The sequence below is a fragment of the Sceloporus occidentalis genome, unplaced genomic scaffold (assembly GCF_023333645.1).
Source record: "Sceloporus occidentalis isolate IW3139 unplaced genomic scaffold, rSceOcc1.0.p SCAF_4, whole genome shotgun sequence".
Classification (NCBI taxonomy): domain Eukaryota; kingdom Metazoa; phylum Chordata; class Lepidosauria; order Squamata; family Phrynosomatidae; genus Sceloporus; species Sceloporus occidentalis.
The window spans coordinates 79,970,910-79,993,804 of NW_028316984.1; the positions used below are offsets into that span (position 1 = coordinate 79,970,910).

At 45.0% G+C, this 22,895-nt stretch overlaps 1 protein-coding gene across 6 annotated transcripts in view; it reads left to right on the plus strand.

Moving 5' to 3' along the window:
* Positions 1-22,895, plus strand: part of SPEG (striated muscle enriched protein kinase) — a 177,556-nt gene that overhangs the window by 40,773 nt on the left and 113,888 nt on the right. The window contains exons 1-2 of one of the 6 annotated variants that reach the window (XM_089520476.1): positions 18,968-19,045; positions 22,296-22,335. The exons of the other annotated variants lie outside the window; for them this stretch is intronic. Coding sequence (XP_089376602.1) covers positions 19,013-19,045; positions 22,296-22,335 — 73 coding nt within the window. The 5' untranslated portion in view covers positions 18,968-19,012. Of the gene's footprint in view, positions 1-18,967; positions 19,046-22,295; positions 22,336-22,895 lie in introns of those variants that run through there. 6 annotated transcript variants of the gene reach the window in all.

Here is a 22,895-nt window from a genome sequence, read left to right on the forward strand (position 1 = left end):
CAAAGACATGGAAACCCACTGAGTGACCTTGACAAGTCAGACCTTCTCAGCCACACAGGAAAGCAAGAGCAAATCCCTCTGAACAAATCTTTCCAAGAAAACCCTGTGATAGGTTCACCTTAGAGCTGGTATAAGTCGACTTGTCTTGAAGGCATCTGAAAACAGCAACTGATTTTAAAACATGTTACACTGATCTTTTTCATTTTTGGATTTCTGAGTTGTGCAGAAGAAATAATAAGCTAGCTACATATTTCAGAGGAAGATAATGACAAATCAGCTCCGAGTATGCACCTAAGAAAATCCTATGAAATTCATGGTGTTGCTATAAGTCAGCAGCAGACTTCAAGGTAGGCACATAACACACACAACCGATACAACTACATGATAAGCAGACTTCTACCTTTCATACAATGGTTGTTCCCCCCCCCCCCCCACTTCCAGCTTCAGTCTTTAAGTATCCCCATATCTGCTCTCCAAGGCCCTCAAATCCTTTAGAACATATTTGATGGGAAGGAGGGGGACCATTTTTCCAGGCAAAGCATTCTCTGAAGATGCCAGCCACAGATGCTGGCAAAACGTCAGAAAGAAACTCTGCTAGAACATAATAATAATAATAATATTTATTTGTATACCGCCCTATGGGAAACCAATCCAGGCGGTTGACAACAGTAAAATATAAAATACAACAATTAAAAACACTTTATCCCTCCCCCCCTTAAGACAGTATTAAACAGTATAACATATTAAAAACACAATATCAAAGCATAAAAACAACAATTAAAAACTAAAACCCCTGATATCCCTCTGTTGATCCTCAACCATCACTAAGATGGGGCCACGGGAGGAATGAGGGAATCAGGGAACCTGGGCCGGGATGGTTAATCTGGAAAGGCCTGCCGGAAGAGATCCGTCTTGACAGCTTTTTTAAAGCTGTCTAATGATGTCAACTGATGGATCTCATCCGGCAGGTCATTCCAGAGTTTGGGGGCGACAGCAGAGAATGCCCTCTGGGAAGTCGCTGCAAGCCTAGATTTTAGAGGCTGCAGTAAGTTCTTCCCAGAGGACCGGAGAGCGCGGGGAGGATAGTACGGGAGGAGGCGGTCCCTGAGATAGCTTGGCCACATAGCCTGAAAAACCCACAAAAAACTAGAGGGGGACCATTCTGGGGAGGAGAAATCCATTCTGCTGCCAGATGCCATTCTGAGAGTGGGGGGACACAATTGGATTTCACTCCAACACAGCACAAATATAATTTTAAAAATGAATAATAAAATCCATACAGACTAATTTATAGCAGATTTTAAATGCCTAGGTAATTAGAAATATTTTTGCCCTTTGCCAAAAACACTGCAAAATCTCTTCCATTCTTTCTTTACTGTCTAACCAAGACCTGCAGAATGTATTTGAGTTGCTTGCAGCTGTTCTATCAGTTTAATTAGATCTATTTTGTGAATAAGGCTGCAGTCCTCAATACACTTACTGGAGCATGAGACCCATTGAACTCAGTGGGGCTTACCTCTGATTGACATATACAAGGTTGAACTGTTAAAATTTTACAGTGCTTTAAAATCAATTACATTTCAGTTTGCTATTATGGTTGAGGAGCTATTGTGGTTGCTTTGGATCAAACACACCCTTTCAAAAGCAGTGCAAGGAAAAGGAGATTTCAGAGCAAATGAACAGTGCAGAAGGGTAGAGGAGTAATGTGTAACAACAGTGTGGAAGGAAGCCCTTCAGGCAGTGATTTTTCATGTGCGAACGAGGGTGTTTTAAGTACAAGAGAATTGCCCCTGTTTTCATTTTGAAAAGCTGAGAGGTTCAAATCAGGGTGATGTGACCTGACACTGTACATATTTATGAGACTGAAGTGAGCAAGGAGTAGTACCATAATGAATAACTTGTGGGTCTATAAACATTGATTGTCATTATTCCCTTAACAATTATTCAGAAAGTGCTGTGTTTCCCACCAGCCAAGCATTCTGTTGATGGTAGTTTGTCAAGCCCACACTTCCCTTGTCTTACGGAAATGCTGCTAAAAGCTTTTCAATGTGCGTCACTGCATTCTCCTTATCCAGTAAATTAGCCATACTGTTACAAGAAATGATGAGTGGAGAAAGGGTTTGTTTTGGTATATTTTCTTTTCTTTTTTTAAAAAAATGTCTGTAAGGGTGTGTCTACACTGCAGAAATAAAGCAGTCTGACACCACTTTAACTGCCATGGCTCAATGCTACAAAATTCTGGGATTTGTAGTTTTGTGAGATATGGAGCCTTCCTTGTCAAAGAGCTCTGACTCCATCTGCCACAGCATTGAGTCATGGAAGTTAAAATGGGTTCAAACAGCTTTATTTCTGCAGTGTGCCAGCAGCCTATGATGGCTGATATTGACTTGTTTGTTTTTATCTCCCCTCGCCCTTCCATTTAATAAGCATTTAGTTGTCAGTTAACATTATACCCATTGTTCCTTTCATAAAACAGCATTCAGGGCTAACAATACAGATATAAAATTGTAGTCTCTGGGAATATTCACACTACATAGTTAGAACACTTTAAGCCTTTCACACTGCACAATCATAGTGCTCTGGTTCTGGGTTTGTAGTTTGTTTAGAGGCACCAGAGCGCCCCCCCCCCCCCCCCGAGAATTTTAAAGGTCCTTCCCTTCACTGCCAATCAAAGGATTCCACAGGATGGATTCATGGCAGTTAAAGTGCAACTGTTGTGTTATAACTGTGTAGTGTGAAAGGCCCCCAATAACATTTGGACTACAACTCTGGAGACCAAGGTTCAATTCCTACCTTGGCCATGAAACCCACTGGGTGACCTTGGGCAAGTCACATGCTCTCAGCCTCAAGGGGAAGGCAATGGCAAACCCCCTCTGAACAAATCTTGCCAAGAAAACACCCTGATAAGTCCACCTTAGGGTTGCTATAAGTTGGCAACAACTTGGAGGCACACAACACACACCGTGGCTCCATCCTATGGAATCCTAAGATATGTAGTTTGGGAAAATAAATTTGGATTCTCTGCCCAAGAGTGCTAGTACTGTAGTTTGGGGGAGTGCAGTAAAGAAGATTCTAAGTGCCTCACGGAACTATAGGTTCCTCTGGGATGGAAACATGGTAGTTAAAATTCTGTCTATCTAAAGTGCTAGAATTGTGTAATGGGATACACACTCTTAAAATATAAAATGAAAGCCAATCAATTGGTATAAAATTAAAGCCACAAAAATAAAAGACAGAGGCCTGTTACAGACAGCCAAAATAAAGCTGCTTCAAGTCACTTTGGAGGTATGGTATTTCAATGATGCATGAGTCCTAACAGTCTGGAAGCTTCACCAAAGCTGCAGTCCAGTCCTTAGGACTGGAGCGTGGCTTTGGTGCGGCCTTTGGACTCTTAGGAAGCATGTATCATTGAAATATCATACCTCCAAAGTGACTCGAAGCAGCTTTATTTTGGCTGTCTGTAACAGGCCCGTGTCAGCATTTGAGCAGTTAAACCTTTTCCAATAACAGATCACCTTCCATGTGAAAGTCCTCCTTAATAAAAAGGTTAGAAATTAGAATTCTTCTAACGAAATGATAGAATTCTTATAACATAGTGTATCCTCTAAGTCATTGGTTTTGCACAGTGGGGGTGGAAACCCTGCAGAAGGGGCTGTATTTGCTAGCTGAGTTCAGAAATGAAGAACTGGAGAGAAGAGAGGGGTTATATTAGCAATAGTGTCAAATATCAACCACATATGTGGACTACTGAGCCACATTTTATTAAGTTTTCAATGCTGCAGTATTAACAAATTCAGCTTTTCATGGAAGAAGAACAATCCTTTCTAAAGCATTTATAAAGTAATTTCCCTTGGCATTTCCTGGTTTCCTATATAGGTAGGATAAATTCTGGGCTGAATGCCGATCCACTTGCTGGATGTCCATTTTGTTAAAAACCAAAAAAACCAAAACAAATTTGTGCAAGCAATAGCATTTACATTTCAGTACCTCTTCATAGTGAACTTTCTAAGCAGTTTACAATTGCCCCCAACAAGTTGGATACTCATTTTACTGACCTACAAAAGGATGGAAGGCTGAATCAACCTGGAACCCTCTAGGATCAAAGTCACAACATTATGGCTACAGTACCAGCATTTAACTACTGATCCAGCAGGGATCCTGTCAGAATCCAAAGGATATGGATCTGTCATGATGGGAAATATGAAAGGATATATTAAAATAGTCATATGTTAATTTAGTGATGTGGTAATATTTTGAAATGATAAAGTAGACGTAATGGGCTATGGTTAATTGGAAGGGAGAATGAAGGGAGAGAGACAAAAGGCAAAGGGGGGCTGTAATGTGTATTCTGATTGAAATGCAAACTGGGGAGAGAGAAGCAATAATTACTGAAGAAGACAGAGTATAGGGCAGGGGTTGGCAACCCCCGGCCCGCGGGCCACATGCGGCCCGCCAAGGCCAGGGGACTGGCCCGCGGCCGGTGCTGCCGCCGTGGCGGCAATCGGCGGCAGCACCAGGCCCTTGGGGGGGCGCCAGCCTCCTCCCTCTCGTGCAAGCCGCTGCTCGCGCGAGAGGCCAAAGGTCTCTCGCGCGAGCGAGTGGGGCCTTTGGGGGGGCCGCTGACCTCTTCCTTCCTGGACCTCTGCCTCCAGCAGGTGAGGGAAGTGAGGATAGGAAGGAAGGAAGGAGAGAGAAAGAAAGGGAGAAAGATAGGGAAAGAAGAAGAGATGGAAGGAAGGAGAGTGGAAAGGAGGGAAGGAAAGAAAGAGGTGTGGAGGGAGAGATGGGGAGAAGGGAGAATGAGAATGAGAAAGGAAGGGTGGGAGGAAAAGGAAGAGAGAGACGGATGGAAGGAAAGAAAGGAAGGAAGAGAGGTGGAGGGAGGGAGAGAAAGGGAAAAGGGAGAATGAGAAAGGGAGGGGGAAGGAAAAGGAAGAGAGAGATGGGTGGAAAGAAGGAAAGAGATGAAAAGAAGGAGACAGAGTGGAAGGGATGGAAAGAAAGAAAGAAAGAAAGAAAGAAAGAAAGAAAGAGCTGTGTGGAGGTACAGATGAAGAGAAGAGAGCCAGGAAGAAAGAAGAAAGGAAGGGGGAAATGAAGACGAGAAGGATTGAAATATGTGTGGAGGGAGAGATGGGGAAGGGAGGGAGGAAGACAGACATGAGGGAAAGGGGGATGTGAAGGGAGACATAGGGCAGGAAGGAAGGAGAAAGAGAAGGGGAGATGGGAAGGAAGAAGGGATGGACCTCTGCCTCCAGCAGGAAGGGAAAGAAGGAAGGAAGGAAAGAGGTGTGGAGGGAGAGATGGGGAGAAGGGAAGGGAGCTAGGAAGACAGGAGGGAGGGAAGGAAGAAGGAAAGGGGAAGAGAAAGGGAGAGGGAAATAAAGGAAGAGGTGGAATGGAGGGAAGGAAGAAAGGGGAAATAAAGGAAAGGGAGGAGGAAAGAGATGAATGGAAGAAAGAAAGAGTAAAAGGGAGAGTGAGAGAGGGGGAATAAAGGAAATGGAGGAAGAAAGGCATGGAAGGGTAGTAAGAAGGTGAAAGGGAAATAGAAAGGGAAGAATAAGGAAAAGGGAGGAAGAGAGAGACAGATGGAAGGAAAGAAAGGAAGGAACAGAGGTGGAGGGAGAGAAAGGGAAAGGGGAGAATGAGAAAGGGAGGGGGAAGGAAAAGGAAGAGAAAGATGGGTGGAAAGAAGGAAAGAGATGAAAGGAAGGAGAGAAAGTGGAAGGGATGGAAAGAAAGAAAGAGCTGTGTGGAGGCAGAGATGAAGAGAAGAGAGCCAGGAAGAAAGAATCATAGAATCGTAGAGTTGGAAGAGACCACTAGGGCCATCCAGTCCAACCCCCTGCCATGCAGGAAATCCAAATCAAAGCATCCCTGACAGATGGCCATCCAGCCTCTGTTTAAAGACCTCTAAGGAAGGAGACTCTATCACCTTCCGAGGAAGTGCATTCCACTGTCGAACAGCCCTTACTGTCAGGAAGTTCCTCCTAATGTTCAGGTGGAATCTCTTTTCCTGTAGCTTGCATCCATTGTTCCGGGTCCTGTTCTCTGGAGCAGCAGAAAACAAGCTTGCTCCCTCCTCAATATGACATCCTTTCAAATATTTAAACAGGGCTATCATATCACCTCTTAACCTTCTCTTCTCCAGGCTAAACATCCCCAGCTCCCTAAGTCGTTCCTCATAGGGCATGGTTTCCAGACCCTTCACCATTTTTGTCGCCCTCCTTTGGACACGCTCCAGTTTCTCAATTGTGACTGGACACAATATTCTAGGTGGGGCCTGACCAAAGCAGAATACAGTGGCACTATTACTTCTCTTGATCTTGACACTATACTTCTATTGATGCAGCCTAAAATAGCATTGGCCTTTCTTTTTAGAAGAAAGGAAGGGGGAAATGAAGGCAAGAGGGATTGAAATATGTGTGGAGGGAGAGATGGGGAAGGGAGGGAGGAAGACAGACATGAGGGAAAGGGGGATGTGAAGGGAGACATAGGGCAGGAAGGAAGGAGAAAGAGAAGGGGAGATGGGAAGGAAGAAGGGATGGACCTCTGCCTCCAGCAGGAAGGGAAAGAAGGAAGGAAGGAAAGAGGTGTGGAGAGAGAGATGGGGGGAAGGGAAGGGAGCTAGGAAGACAGGAGGGAAGGAAGAAGGAAAGAGGAAGAGAAAGGGAGAGGGAAATAAAGGAAGAGGTGGAATGGAGGGAAGGAAGAAAGGGGAAATAGAGGAAGAAAGATGAATGGAAGGAAAGAAAGAAAGAGTAAAAGGGAGAGTGAGAGAGGGGGAATAAAGGAAATGGAGGAAGAAAGGCATGGAAGGGTAGTAAGAAGGTGAAAGGGAAATAGAAAGGGAAGAATAAGGAAAAGGGAGGAAGAGAGAGACGGATGGAAGGAAAAAGAGTGGGAGTGAGGGAAGGAAGTGGGAGAATGAGAAAAGGAGATGGAAGAAGGAAAAGGGAGGAAGAAAAGAGAATGAATGTGAGATGGGGGGTGGCAGGTCTAGCAAAGAGGGCCAGGCCTCTAGTGCTGGTGCCCGCCGCTGGCTTTTTTGCGGGCCCCTGACAGGGCCTGGGGCCCGTCAGGGGCCCGGAAAGAGGGCGAGGCCTCCAGCACTGGCCCCGCCCCTGGAGGGTGGAAGCTCCACCCCCAGTGTGTGGCACCGCCCCCGGAGGGTGGAAGCTCCACCCCCCGGCTTCGGCCCCCAAGTTGTCTGAGGGACAGAAACCCGGCCCCCGGCTCAAAAAGGTTGCCTACCCCTGGTATAGGGCCTTGTTGGTTCCTGAGAAAAGACTTTGATGGTCAACAAAGCAATACATTCCTGGGGTGGGGGGGAGATGGATTGTGATAGGGAGCTGGAGTGGCCAGTTTAAAGAATCCTTTGATATGATAGCAAGCGCACAGGCTGGGGGCTGGACCTCTGTTCTGGAATACAAATAAACTGTCAGTCAATTTCTTTGTGATGTTTTCTTGGCTTTTCAAATCTTGGTCCCTTGGTCATGACAGATCTCTAGCCCATTTGTGCAAGCCCATTTTGGAGCCTGTGTGAAGGCCTGCCAGGGTCCCAAAGGCCTCTAAGCGCAATTGTTTTCCTGAAGCTGTCTCTGACAACACTCTGGAGCATAGAGGCTGTGGAACTTCTTGAAGGGTCCTGCAATCCACCCACCCCTATGTAAATCAGATCCTTACAATCATTACCATTTAGCTGTTGGCTCCAGTTGGGTCATGATGGGAGAGAGGTGGGAAGCTGGCTATATCTGAATTCCATCATACCATCCAACTGTCCTGATTTGGGAGGAGCAGTTTTCACTAATCCTCAGTTCTTCCACTTTTTCGATTGCTTTCAAAATGTCCCATTTTTCCTCCTTCCCCTACTTTTCCTTTTTGACAATTTGCATCTTGTGCAGACTGACTTCAGGTGGCAAAAGTAGTTTGCACTCAGTCAACTCAGCAGGGAGGAAAGGAGAGAGAGAGACAAGGTCTAACCCTTCCCAGGAGGTTCAAGCAAAAGCAAACTGCTGTAGACTTTACTATGGCTTGGAACAGACGGGCCTTTGCGGTGCCCTCGTCACATGCAAGGGCTGCCTTGTGGGCGGAGCACCCACACACCCAGCAACCCTTGCACGTGACGAGGGCGCCACAGCTGCAGCGCGCCCACCAGACGCGGTGTGTACTGGTGACATTGCAGCTGCGCCTCCTTCAAATGGGGTGGTGCAGCTGCGATGTCACTGTGCTGTTGCTGGTGCTTTGGGGAGGTGGAAGTGCACTGCAAAAAGGACTTGCTTCCTGGCGCTCCTTTTTTGCTGTGCAGGAGCACCGCACAATTTGGTTGCTGCAGCACTCCTGTGGAACAAAGAGAGGCACCGGGGATGCGCCTCTTTCTGGCGGTCTGTACCCCACCTATATTGATTTTTTACTTCAGTTTTTGCTATTAATAACTTTCGCCCTCTACTTATTTATTTAGTTTTTATGCCACTTTTCTCCCAGGATGGGACCCAAGGCGGCTCACAAGATAAAAACATTTTTAAAACTTATGGCAAAAATTTAAAAAGTTAAAATAATCTAATTGAATCAATTCAAAATTAGCATAGAACATAACTAAAACACCACCCTATCATGATTATTATGTTAAAAAAAGCTGCCTAAATAAAAATGTTTTTGTTTGCTGGTAAAAGGCAAGCAGGGAAGGGGACCAGTCTAGCCTTCTGTGGAAGGAGTTCTAGAAGCTGGAAGCAGCCACCAAGGCTTCCTCCTGTGTCCTCACCAAGTGAGCCTGTGATCAGGGATGTAGCTAGGATTTTAGGAAGGGGGGGGTCCAGACTAAGTGCCACCATTATAATGGGGCTTGGGTGCGGCGGTGCAGCAGCACACACCATTCATTTTTCTCATGGAAGAGGGGGTCCAGACCCCAAGAACACCCCCCCTTGGCTACGTCCCTGCTGTGATGGTGGTGAGGCTGACAGAAAGCCTTCCACTGAAGATCTTAGGGCACTAGCAGATTCATATGGGGAGATGCAATCTCACAAGTAGTCTGGACCTAAGCCATGTAGGGCTTTATTGGTCATGACCATCACCTTGAATTGTGCCCAGAAATGAACTGGTAGGCAGCGAAGCTGCTTCAACAAGGGAATTATATGCTCTGCGGTATTCTGAACTCCTTGAAGTTTCCGAATGGTTTCCAAAGGCAGACCCATGTAGAGTGCGTTACAGTAGTCAAAATGTGATGTAATCCTATGGTAGGTTACACTGTAGCCAGTTCTGATGTCTCAAGGAAGAGGCACAACTGGCACACTAGATTTAGCTGTGCAAATGAACTCCTGGCTACTACTGAAAGCTGGGCATCCAGGGTTAGAGTTCAGTCCAGGAGAATTCCCAAACTGCGAGCTCTTTACCACACTCTGATGTTGCTTGGCCACATATATCCCAGTTTCATCTATGAAATGTTGGAGGGTATGACTCCATTGCACACACATGCAGCAATATATAAATACATACGCACATATATAAGTATATAAGATGGGCAACTATGGTCCTCCAGATATTTTGGGTTGCACATTCTCATAATCCCTCACTATTGCGAATGTTGGCTAGGGCATTTAATGGGAGTTTTGGTCTAGAAAAAAACTGGGCAAACATAGTTGCCCATTGGGATCTAAGGTTTCCCTGCAGCCTAATATGGCTCATAACCATGATCTCACAGCATTCAGTGTGTGAGGCAAAGCAAGGAGCTGAGCTTCTTGTCTTGATTCTAGTAACTGATTAGCTGTTGATGTCACTGGGAATGCACTTGGGTCTTGTGTTGTACTGGAGGCATCAGATTCATAATTGATCTGCTTTTTTAAAAGGGTCAGTTCCAGACCTTTTTTGCATCTACCCATAAATCTATATTTAATGGACCAATTATGAATCAGACTCGGGGGAATCCATCCATCAATACTCTTCCCCCACTCGTTGTTCAGTCCCAGTGTCAGAACTGCTTGTGTTTTAGATATAATTTGCATCATGTGTTTCCTCATGAAAGAATTAAAGAAAAAGATGTGCTGATCCTTAAGCCTCAGCAATGTAAGCTGTTCAGCAGTCTAAGCTGTTTGCATATATATTTGCTACATTGAGGCTGCAACCATATTTATGTACTTATTTTAAGTTTAGCCCCAGTGAAATTAATGGAACTATAAAAATATTTATTTTAAGTTTGTTATACATACAGAGCCCAACCTTCCCTAAAACAATTAAACTATACCAATTTGTAATTAGTTTCACAAAATGGGACTTTTGAGTAAAGGTGCAACAGACTGAGCTCTGAGAATGGCCTCAAACATGATGCAGAATTTGTAATGATGTAGATATTCAAGGTTCATAACTTTGTAAAACACAGGAAATCAGTTTGCTAGAAAAAGGGATGGCCAGTAGGTCTAAGGTACTGCATTCAAATCAGTCTCCACTGAAGGTGTGGGTTCAAATCCCACTCCCAGCAGCTTGGATATTTGTGAGAGCCATCATGGTGTTATGTTTTAAGTGTTGGACTATGACTCTTGGAAATAACTTGAAGGCACACAACAACAACAACAACAACAACAACAAGACCAAAGGTACAGGGAGAAGTAAAAACAGTTCTGAACTATAAAAGCTTTTAGAAATTGATGTTTCTAAATTAGAGCCTATAGCATATATTTCTAGCTCAAGCTTATCCTTCCTTGATATTTTTCTCACCAGATACTACATGCCCAAGCTGTGGTCCAATTTGAAATAACCCTTTCTGACTTCCCTTTTTGGGGAAAAAATTGCTTTCATTCCGCATGATGCTTAACGTGATCAGCTTATTAGAAGTTTGAAGCAGTTACTTTCCAGCTGTCCACAGGTATCTGAAGCGATGAAGACATATTTACCCCCTGCATGAAATGATGCAGTCAACTTCCTAGGTTCCTCTGCTCCTGCAGAGAGAGGCCATGTTTGTGTATTCAAGTAGAATTCTTGACTTAGATTGGATCCATTTTAAACTACAGTGATTCCTTCCTACTGTTATCTGTTAGTATCCCATTTATACTGCCTTGGGTGTTCACAGTTTTTTTGGATGTTTGATGATAAGTACCATGTCAATGTGACTTTGCATAGCAGAAGTTTATTTTTTTAACCATGTTAATAGTTTTGTGCCACATAGGAAATCATCTATTCCTGATCATCCCAGTTCCTTTTAACCTCAATCAGCTTATATGAGGACAGAGAAATCGGCTAGTGGATCTTATCTGAGCATTCCTGATCATATAATGGCTTCAAAAGTATGTCCTGATCATATAATGGCTTCACTATGTCTAACCACGGTCCTTCCTTTTAAAGTCAGCAAAAGGAAATAACTGTCATTAAGAGACAGGCTGATGACCCATTTCTGCTGTGGAAAAAACCCAGGACCAATGGTGTTCATGGCTAAAGAGGAAACACATGTCAGCATTTGTACAGAATGGCAGCAGTATGACTGTTTGGCAAGCTTGTGTTTGTCTATCCAGTTCAGAAAGGAAAACCAGATTTCTGAAGGAGAAATATAATTTCAGAATTCAATAAACACCTTCTGTGGCCTCGTTAATAATGTCTTATTTATTATTTATTTCTAGCCTCTCTCCTATGTTTCAGATGCAAGGACGCTTACTTGTGTATTAGAAAGTTTCCAAGAAAAAACACAATAAGCCATACATTTTAAAATGGAAAGGAAACCATTCTCATAATATTAAAACAGTTTTAAAGTTTTAAAACATCGGACTAAACATAAATAAGCAGTAACATATTGAAACAGTCTAGTTGTATGGGTCCCATGAGGCTGAGTGAGTATGATTTGCCCAAGGTCCCACTGGGGATCCATGGCTGAGCAAGGATTCAGACTCTGTTTTCCTGAGTCCTAGTTCAATGCTCAGACCACTACATCATGCTAGCTTTCATTAGGACAAAGATGGGATACATGTTTAAGCTAATAAATAAGCAAATAAAGCACATCCCTTTTAAAAAGGCAGACCTAATCAAGAAGTCTGTTCCTCCCTTTGGGAAAGTTTTCTCATGTGTTTCTGTGTGTGTGCCTGTATCTGTGTCTCTCTGTGTGTAAGCCATCCAAATGGATAGAGCTATCAACCTATTTGCTTTAATGACTGAAACACCACTGAATTCTCTTAATGTACTGAATTTCCTTAATGTAGGTAATGCTAGATCACTTGCAAAGAAAATTGTGCAATTTAGATTTCCTGCTTGCCTCTTTAATGGTGTGCTAATCCTGTAGGAAATTTGTTTTTTGTCTCATAGCTTTGAAATTTGAATACTTGAAGTTGCAGTCCCGTGCACACATACCTAGAATTTAAGCGCCAATAAATATAATGTGCTGTCAATCAGATGAAAAGTCACAAAATTAGTCAATCCCAAGAAGTTTAGTTGCTTGAAGTAACAGACAAAATGGTATCTGCCTCCCCCATCCCACATAAGAAGCTGACTGGACTACTAGTTGGATCTTACTTCAACACAGGCGACAAAATGTCATCTTCCACTCCACATAAAGGCACCAGGATAGCTTAGGGAGGTGTAGGGCAAGCCACATGACACACACATAGCTACCATACTTCACAATTCCTTCCTGTTCCTCCAGTGTCTGCTGCAATCTGAGCCGTGTGCCACCCCTTGACTCTGCTGGGAAGTCAGGGCTGGAGAGAGTCCCTCCGTCCTTTTACTCATATAATGCTTCCTGCCCACTCCTTTGCTCTCTCTGCTTTATCTTTGCACCAAATGAAACTTTTTTGTGGGTTCACAGTTGATATATAAATAAAAAAAGAATGTTATTTAAAGTTGCTATTTTGAACATGGTGATAGTATCAGTATTAAAAATGGGAGCAAATTGCACAAACTGCATTTTCTCCACAGATCTACGTGGGTATATTTATTAGACTAGAAAAACACAGGAAATCAATTCCCTGTGGGACATGGAATTAAGGCAGATTTTTTTAAAAAAAATGTAAATGCAAATAAGCTGCTCTATGAGCAGAAGAAGCCTTTCATATATCTGCTACACACAAGATAAGGAGTAGTACGCGTGAATCAGATGTGCATTTAACACATCTGAGAGAAGAAGTTGTCTATCTGTATTGCATTGCTTTCAAAAAGAGGTGTATTCATAGGAAGACATGGATCTGCTTATATAGAGTCTGATCATCCATCTATTAAGGCCAGTATTGTCTAGTGCCAGAAAATCTTCCAAGGTTTCAGAAAGAAATAATTCCAATCCTAGCCATACCTGGAAATGCCAGGGACTCAATGTTGGAACCTGCTTAATGCAAAGCACGTGGTTTACCACTAACTTACAGTCTTCTCTAAAATAAAGGATTTCTATTGTGCTTTGGACCTAAGGCCTTTGGGTTAATAAGAAGGTGCCATCACCCACTGGGCATTTGGGACCCAGGTTTACTGAAAAGTGATACAACTGTCTGTTTTCAAGCAATTTCTGAGAGCCATTTCATTACCTTTTGATATTTGGGGGAATCTCAAAAGGTAATAAAAAGAAAAGTACTTTTCCATCACGGTATTCATCTCCTGAGAAGATGACTTCTCAGTTCATTCATCTCCTGACAAGATGACTCAACCCACTCAACCCCATGCCAGAATTTTTGCTGAAGAGGAGAGAGCCCACTCATACTTTTGAAGCCATTATATGATCAGGAATGCTCAGATAAGACCCACTAGCCAATTTCTCTGTCCTCATATAAGCTGATTGAGGTTAAGTTACACTGTCCGGTTGCAGTCAATAAGGCATTACAAAGCCAAGGCATACACAAATAGTGCTTTGTTCAGATTATGAGTATGCCCACATTTTTATCCTCTAGGGTGGGTCTTCTGTCTGTACACATCCACACAGATACATCTCATGGGAACATGGAAGAGGGCTTTCTTTGTGGCTGGTCTCAGCCTCTGGAGGCTAGAACTACCTTTCAAGAGAGTTAAGACTGGCACCCTCCTTGCTATCTTTCCACAAGCAGTTAAAGACTTTTTATAAAAAATTGAGCTGTCTTTTCAAGATTAACTGTTCATACCACTTTAACTGTCATAATTCCATCCTACAGGATCCATGTAGCATGATCACTAATGTATGGCTATATTGGTTAAGGGATTTTGGGAATCATAGTCCAGAAAGTAGGAGTTAAGACATACTGAAGCTACAGAACAAATTTAAGAGTGTAAGATCCTGTCGAATTCTTATACCGGGAGAGAGCTTGATGCCCATAAGTAGGAAATGACATAGCACCACAGTATGCAAACATCTTCAAGACTGACATGGAACAACACTTCTCCACCACATGCTGCCAGAAACCTCTCTTCTACCTACAATTTCTTGGTGACATCTTTGTCTTTTGGATGCATGGAAAGCAATCACTTAAGAAGTTCCACCAGTGTGTCTTTTGTTGTGCTAGAAAAATCCATTTGGCAAACACTTTTATAACTGTCTCCCTTGGGAAGAGAACAGAAGTGCTATGACAGCATGTGGAGAGGCAAGGAGAAAACCGCTACTCTCCTACTCCATTTTAGTTTTCTTTTATCATGCTATAAGGCTCATTAACTCAAAACTCTTGGATCAATAACAGGCATTTCACAAACTACGATACACATCTAAAGAGGTGAAGAAACAAATCAACAAGTTAAGATTAATACCCAGGAACCATCTATTTAAGACAGACCAAAACCACAAAGTGACAGAATACCCATAGTGATCACTTACACCTGAGATCACTCAAATGCATAATCAGTGTGCTACAACCAGTTCCGGAGAATAACACAGCCCTTTCACAAGCTCTGGGAGGCTGGCCTTTATTGGCCTACAGACAGCCTCCAAATATTAAACAGCTCACTCACAACAGGATACATAACATGAATGGTGATATAGGGATGACACCCTGCCACAAACCCAGATGCCAACTTTGCTGAAAGGCCCAGTAACATCACCCACAACATCTGAGACACATTTACTTGTTCTTCTTCCAACATGATATATGCCATCTTATGCCAACAATGTCCCTCTACACTCTGCATTGAACAGTCTCTATGCAAGAGGATTAATGGACATAAATCTGACACAGGAAATGGCAATGCCAAAAAACAAGTTGTAGAACATTTCAACCTTTCTGGACATAGAGTATGGGATTTACAGGTTACAGACCTTGAAGAAGAAGGAAGAAGGAAATAACAAAGGAAGAACAAAGACACTGGCTTCATGGTTAGGGTTGCCATAATTGTCCACTTTTACCAGGGACAAAATGTGGAACAAATTCAAGACCAAACTGTAGGACAACTGCAGGACAAAACTCAGCCCAAAATGTAGGACATTGAAGAAAAATGGTGGACCTTAAATGTCCTACATTTTGAGCTGAGTTTTGTCCTGCAGTTGCCCTACAGTTTGGTCTTGAATTTGTCCTACATTTTGTCCCTGGTAAAAGTGGACAATTATGGCAGCCCTATTCATGGTGCACCACAAAGAAGTGTCCTCACTACTGCACATAAAACAAAAGGAATCTTCTCAGAGAGAGTTTTGAATCAAGTGAAACTGACTTTTGCTAAACAGATGTATCACTTTCACCTATCAGCACTAACTGATCACTGTAAAGATCTGAAAGACCTGTATTACCTCACCCAGTGCTTTGAAAATTTAGGGGCAAGGGACATGATTTGCATCTTTCTGGATTCTATTGCATTCTGTCCCACTCCCACAACTGTACAAATATGCTTTATACCTAAGGCCTTATGCCACTCATTACTGCATCTGAAAAAGTGGGTTTGTATCCATGAAAGCTCACACTAAAATAGAAACCAATTAATCTTAAAGGTGTTGCCCACATTGCTTTTTTTCTCCTGCTCCCTTCCTTCTTTTTTAAAAAATTAAACAACCAATCTCTCCTTGAGTTCACTCAGTAGATAAAATCTAGTTAATCTAACCTTACACTTGATCTTAACAGTTTCTCTGGAGTCATGGTAAGTGTGGCAAATAATAGAGGAGTCACCTCATCCATGACTCCTCAGAGGTATGTGGAGTAGCAACTGAGTTTCTGGGAAAGAAAAAGATTCAGGGACCCAATCTATTTCCTGGGCAGAGTAGGGAAGGTCTATTGCTATAATATTTTCTTAACTTATTTATGGTTGGTAAACTTCAAGCAGTTTGGGAGACCTTTCTGCACTAAATATTCTGAGTGGTACCTATATTACTTCATTTATTGACCAGCCTGTCAATGGTTTCCTCCAAGGAATCCTAGGAAATGTTGTTTAGTGGCAATTTTCTGTTGGTCCCTCAGTCCCCTCCAGAGGATTACAGTTAGCAGGTTTCTTATAGATCAGCATCCAGCATGTTACAATGGTCAGCCTAATGTCACTCACCAGCAGGGCAAGAAGGTGAGGGCATTTTTCTTGTTTTTGCCCACAAGTGCCAGTGGTAATTTGGTACTACAGCCTTTGAACATGGAAGATGCATTTGGCTCTTGTTGGAGGGGATCTCTTTTGTCCCAGGGCTTCCTTCAAGGTGAGCTTGTGAAGGAGCAGTCAAGTCCTAGGCAATGCTCAGCAGCAGAGGCACTGGTGCTCACAAATTTTTGACACCAAAGTCCCACGATCTCTGCCTCTTTTTACTTTTTTGATACTGTTTTGAACTACAGTTTCCAGCACCTGTCTATACACATATTTACATAACAATTCTATAGGAAAACGGGACACAGGATCATTTCCGTGGTGAATTTGGGATGACTGTGGTGAAACGTGCAAGACATTCCTGTTCTTCTGGGTGAACCTTTCAAATGTGACAGACTCTCATCTGTTCAGGACTTGCTGGTGTATAGAATAAAGGGTCCAAGGAGTGGGATGTCTGTTCATCTTCTTCTGAGTTTCCATCTAGGAAAAACAGAAAGCCACCTGCTCCTGCCTTCTAAATCACTTGCAAAATGGCAAGAACTCAGGTGTCTGCTTCTCTACCTCTGGTTTAGTGCCTCCCAAGGTCCTTGTGATAGAAGATCTATAGGAGGAAGGCAGCAGAGCTTGGAGAAGTTACTTTTTTCGACTAAGGTTTCTAGCATCCCCCCTTCCAGCCAGTATGGTGGCTGGAAGACCCTGGGAGGTGTAATCTCCCCCCCCCCCCCAAAAAAAAAGGTAATATTTCCAGGTTCTGGGATCTAGAACTAGATGGGTGTAGTCCTTAATGTAGTGGCAGTTTGGGAGCAGGAGAAGGATCTGTTTGTGTGTAGGGCTTTCCCCTGGTATTTCCCTCCTGATGAAGATCTGGACTCTGTGTGAGTGGCTGTGGTAACTTTACCCTGTGAGCATTGCCCAGCCTCCTTGGCAGTACCTTACCTCTAAGGCGGTAATGGTCTGGATGAGGGAAAACCAATTAAAGTTGAATCCAGATAAGATGGAGGTACTTGCTATAGGAAACATGAACCTGGGTATGGAGATATGGTCACCATTCCTAGACGGGGTCACACTTCCCTGAAAGGGCTGTGTTCGTAGTTTGAGAGTGCTCCTGGACTCGTCCATTCAGTTGACAGCTCACATAGATGTGACAGCCAGGAGTGCTTATTATCAGCTTCGGCAGATATGCCAACTATGACCCTACCTGGTGCTGGGTGACCTAGAAACAGTAGTACATGCTCTGGTAACCTCTTGATTGGACTTCTGCAATGTGCTCTATGTACCAAACTTGGAAATTTCAGTTAATCCAAAACATAGCAGCCAGGTTGGTTGCCGGAAAATCAAGAGGTGACCATAATTCCAGTTCTGAAATCTTTACACTGGCTGCCAATTAGTTTCTGGTCACAGTACAAGGTGTTGGTAATCACCTTTAAAGCCCTACATGGCTTAGGTCCAGCTTACTTAAAGGAATGTCTCCTTCCATACAATCCACTCTGCACACTCAGGTCTTCTGGGACAAATTTACTACAGACTAAGAAGACCAGACTTGCTGTAGTTACCCAGAGGACCTTCTCATCGGCCGCTCCTAAACTGTGGAATGACCTATCGGAGGAGATCCATCACATAACATCTCTTGAGGCCTTTAAAAAAGCCATCAAGACAGATCTCTTCCGGTGGGCATTCCCAGACTAATACATGGGCCCTCACCACTGTCCCACAGCTATGCCTCCTTGACTCTCCTCATTGCAATGGGGAGTAAATTTTACTGTCATTTTTTTTTGCGATTTTAATAACTGATTTTCATGCTGTTCTATTTTAAATTGTGGATTAGGGATTGTCTTATTATTTTACTATGTTTTATTTTGATTGTAACCTGCCCCGATCCTGATTTATGGCCCACGAATAATAAATAATAATAATAATTATTATTATTTTACCTACCCTCTTGCCTTGAGGGTGGTCACATGTCCCCTCAAGTCTTCCAAGTTGGGAAGGAAAGGAAGAAAGGAGGGAGGGAGGAAAAAGAAAGGAAAGAAGGAAGGGAGGAAGGAAGGAGAAAGAAAAGAGGAAGGAAGGAAAGGAAGGAAGGAAGAAAAGGGGGGAAGGGGAGGGAGAGAAGGAAGGGAAGAAAAAAGGGGAAGGAAGGAAGAAAGGAAGGAAGGAATGAAGGAAGGAAGGAAGGAAGGAAGGAAGGAAAAGTCCTTTTCAAATGCCTTGATTGGTAACAAGGGGGTTGCCCTGCCCTGCCCTGCCAGGCTTGGCTGAGGGGGGGGGGGGAGAGGGAGCCTTCCTGTGGCCCCTCCCGGCCTCCTCCTTCAAAGCCCTCCCTCTCCCCCCGCCGCCTGCGCTGTCATTCTCTCGGGCAGCAGAGGCAGCCTCCCTCCCTCCCTCCCTCCCTGGGAGGATGCCCCTTCCTCCTCCTCCTCCTCCTCCTCTTCTTCCTCCTCCTGCTCCTGCTCCTTTCCTCTCTGCTCGGGGCCCAGCAGCAGCCCCGCCTCGCCCCCCTGCCTCCTCCTCCTCCTTCGCCGCCGCCGCATCGCGCTGACCTTCTTGGGCGGAGGCAGGAGGCCAGGCGGTCTGCGGGGAGAGGGCTGCTGGGGAGGGGGACATGAAGAAGATCTGGGTGAAGAAGCGACTCCAGGTAACGGGGCAGCAGAGGGGGCAGGAGAGGAGGGGGAAGAAGGCACACATCTGGAAGCGGTGCCAGGGCAGAAGAGAGGGAGGAGAAGGCGAGGGTGCCCACCTTGGCTTGCTTCTGGGGCCCCTGATGGGGGGGGGGGGGGGAGGCCGGGAGGAGGCGCCGGCCAAGAGGGCTCTCCCGCCCCGAGCCTGAAAACGCTCCAGCCTCGGACTGGCCCCTCTGGCCGCAGAGGGATGGCTAGGCTTGGATGGGGCCGAGAGAGGGCCAGGATGCCCAGGGGAGCCCCTCTGCGTCACTCAGTCAGCCCCTGGCCCCACCAGCAGCCCGGATCCTCCTGGCAGCCAGGGCACTCGGGGCCTCCCTCCAGAAGGGCACGGGGCCCTTAGCACCTGCCCTTCCTTCCTTCCTTCCTTCCTTCCTTCCTTCCTTCCTTCCTTCCTTCCTTCCTCCCCTCTAGCATCTCCTTCCCTCTGCATCTGCCTCCTTTCTCCTGTCCCTCTCCAGACCCACCTCCCTTCTTCTCAGGGGAGCAGCTAGGATGGAAGCAAGCAAGCAGGGATGCTCAGAGCATCATCGAGGGCCATCCAGGCCAAGCCCATGCTGCCCTGCAGGAACTCACAGTCCAAAGCGCCCCCACATCCCCAGGTTGTGGTGGATAAGCCCAGGGTGCCCCCCCCATGTCCTCCCCACTGAAAAGGGCAAGGCATTCCAGGGAAAAAGAAGAAGAAGAAAGAAGGAGGACATGACCCAAGACAAGCTCAAAACCCTCCTATCATTGCAAATGCATGCTTCTTAAGTCCTGCTGTTTTAGAAGAGAAGACTGGAATGTAGGACCTGTCCTGGAAAAGGAGGAGGTCTGGCCACCGTGGGATGAACACCAGGAAGGGCTCTCGCTTCCTTCCTTGCTTATCAGTTGCCCCCAGCAGCACCTGGCTGTCCCCGGTTGGAAAGAGTAGGCTGGGCAAGGTGGACCTGGGATCTGAAACACCCGGGCGCTTTTGTTGCCTTCTTGGGTGATACAGGCCTCTAGATAGAGCAGACAGATCTTCCCTCCTGTGACCCCCTTAGGAGCTCTCCTCGGAAGAGCAGGGAGATGTGGCACCCCAAACTGGCAGGCAGAGAAAGGACTAACAGGCACTGCAACTAGGTGGCTGTTACTATTTGTTTCTCTCCAACCTGTTTCTGAATGCAAGGAAGGCTGAACATGAGTGGAACATAACAGAGAAGGGCAAACCCTGGCTGATAGGGATGGCCAGGGGCCCAGGGAGATGTTTGGGTCCAGAATCTCAGGCAGATCACAGACACACACCCAGCCATGGCCAAGGATGCTCCATTCCTTTCATGCCGATTTACCTTAAAGCAGTCTCCAGTACTGCTGTCCAAAACACCTTGCTTGCCTAATTCTTATCTCACGTACCAGATCTTATTTCATCTTTGTTGGTTATCCTAGTGCTATGCGTAGTGAGCAGGATGTCTGGTAGGTATTGGGGCACATTTACTGGGTTGCTCATACTATTCCCTATGGAATGAGGGTACATTTTGCTTGCCTCAGTGCCCCTTTGGCTGGCATGCCAGTATCTGAGTAGCAAGCCAACTTTTAGTATGTGATCCTGGAACTAGGGCTTGCCCAATGCCATATGCCTGACTCAAGCAGATGCCAGCCAGGTACCAGTTAATGGCCCTTGATTGCATTTTCATTTCTTAATGGGGGAATTATCCATCAACAGCGCAGCTAATCTGTTCATATATCTTCCTGGCCTGGCATGCAGGCTTCCAGCCAACAGCAGCCTTATTGGGGGCAAGCTGCCTCCGTCAGAATACAAATCTACCTGGAGTAGATCAAATGCAGCTGGGAGCACTTACTTCTTTGGGGTCAAATTCCTTGGATCTGATAACTCCCTCCCAGATTGATGTACAGTGCAAATGCAAAAGAAGAAAACAAGGCAATAGATTCTGTGTGTGTGTGTGTGTGTGTGTGCTTGCATGTGTTTGTCTGGGTCTCTGTGTGTGTATACGTCCATCTCTGTTATGCCAGCAGCCTGTTTGACTAGCTCTCTCAGCCATCACAGATTGATGCTGTCACCTCTATTTATTGCTCCACAAGGTGTGCCACTTCACTATGAGTATTATGAAAGTCTAGCTGGTGGAGCAGATTTGCTGGTGGGAGATGGGGACAGCAGGGCTGCTGGGGATGAGATATGGTTGGCTTTGTACCTGAGCTGCTCTCTCTATGTGTGCACATGCATATGTGCTTACAAGCACAGATGTACAGCTTTTTTTTTCTGGTGCTGAATTGAGATGACTGTCTTTCTTTGCTGGAGACCATGACTAATTTGTCCCCTGGGCAACCAATCACTTAGCAGGTTGGCTAGAGTTGAATCCCTGTGCAAATGAGCCTTTCCCACAGAAAGCCTGTGGAAGTCTTGGTTCCTGTTTAGAGCCACAGAGAGGAACATAATTGGGATCAGTGAAACCTATTTCCAGGGCAACATGGAAGCCTGAGGTTGTTATTGTGCTTGTGTGCACATGCATACATATACACGGGTTTACACAACAATTCTATAGGAAAATTGTGAATTTGGGGTGATTGTGGTGAAACATGCAAGATGTTCCTGTCCTTCTGTGCGGATCCTTCAACTGTGGCAGACTCTCATCATTTCAGGACTTGCTAGTATACAGTGTAATGAGGGTTCAAGCAGTGGGATGTCTACTCATCTTCATCAGAGATTCTACTTGGGAAAAACAGAAAGCCACCTGTTCCTGCCTTCTAAATCACTCGCAAAATGACAAGAACTCAGGTGTCTACTTCTCTACCCCTGGTTTTTGTCCCCCGCCCAAGGTCCTTGTTCTACTTAGAAGCCCTGGAAGACCTGATGGGAGGAAAGCACCAGAGCTCAGAGAAGTTACTTTTTTGGACTACGGTTTCCAGCATCCCTCCCCCTTCCAGCCAGCATGGTGGCTGGAAGTCTCTGGAAGATGTAATCCAAAAAAGGTAACACTTCTGAGTTCTGGCATCTAGATCTAGATGGATATGGTCCTTCATGTAACAGTTTGGAAGCAGAAGCACTTGCTTGTGCATGTGGGCTTTCCCCTGGAATTTCCCTTCTGATGTGGATCTGGAGTCTCTGTGAGTAACTGTGGTGACTTTACCCTGTGAGCATTGCCCAGCCTCCTGTTTTTCAACCTGTCTCTCCATCTTAGTCTCCTGCACCTGAGGTATAATGCTGTTTTCTTTCTTTTTTCTTTCCAGAAAGGTGGCCATTCACGGCGTTTTGGGCGCTTCACGCATGGTGCGTTGTATTACCTCTGCCCCTTCCTGCTTCAATTATAGTCATGGTGGGGAACACTAGCTGGGTAGTCAGATCTTCCATAGTTGAAGGCAGGAAAGCCTCAGTCAACAAATCCTCTGCTAACAAACCACTTTTGGTGCACACATAGCTAGAAGCAGATTAGTTCCTACTCTTGCCACTTGGTGAAAGAGATATGCCTTCCAGTGAGAGAGAAGAGGTCCCACCTACCAGGCTTGAATCTATTGTTGTGAATCAGCTCCCCATACATAGCAATAGATCCACCAGGAGACTTAGGCCTGTTACAGACTGCCAAAATAAAGCTGCTTCGGGTCTCTTTGGAGGTATGCTATTTAAATGATGCATGAGACCTAAGAGTCCGGAGGTCGCGCCAAAGCCGTACTCCATTCCTAAGCACTGGAGTGCAGCTTTGGTGCGGCTTCCGGATTCTTAGGATGCATGCATCATTTAAACAGCATAGCTCCAAAGAGACATGAAGCAGCTTTATTTTGGCAGTCTGTAACAGGCCTAAGATTGTATCCATACAACACAATAATAGCACT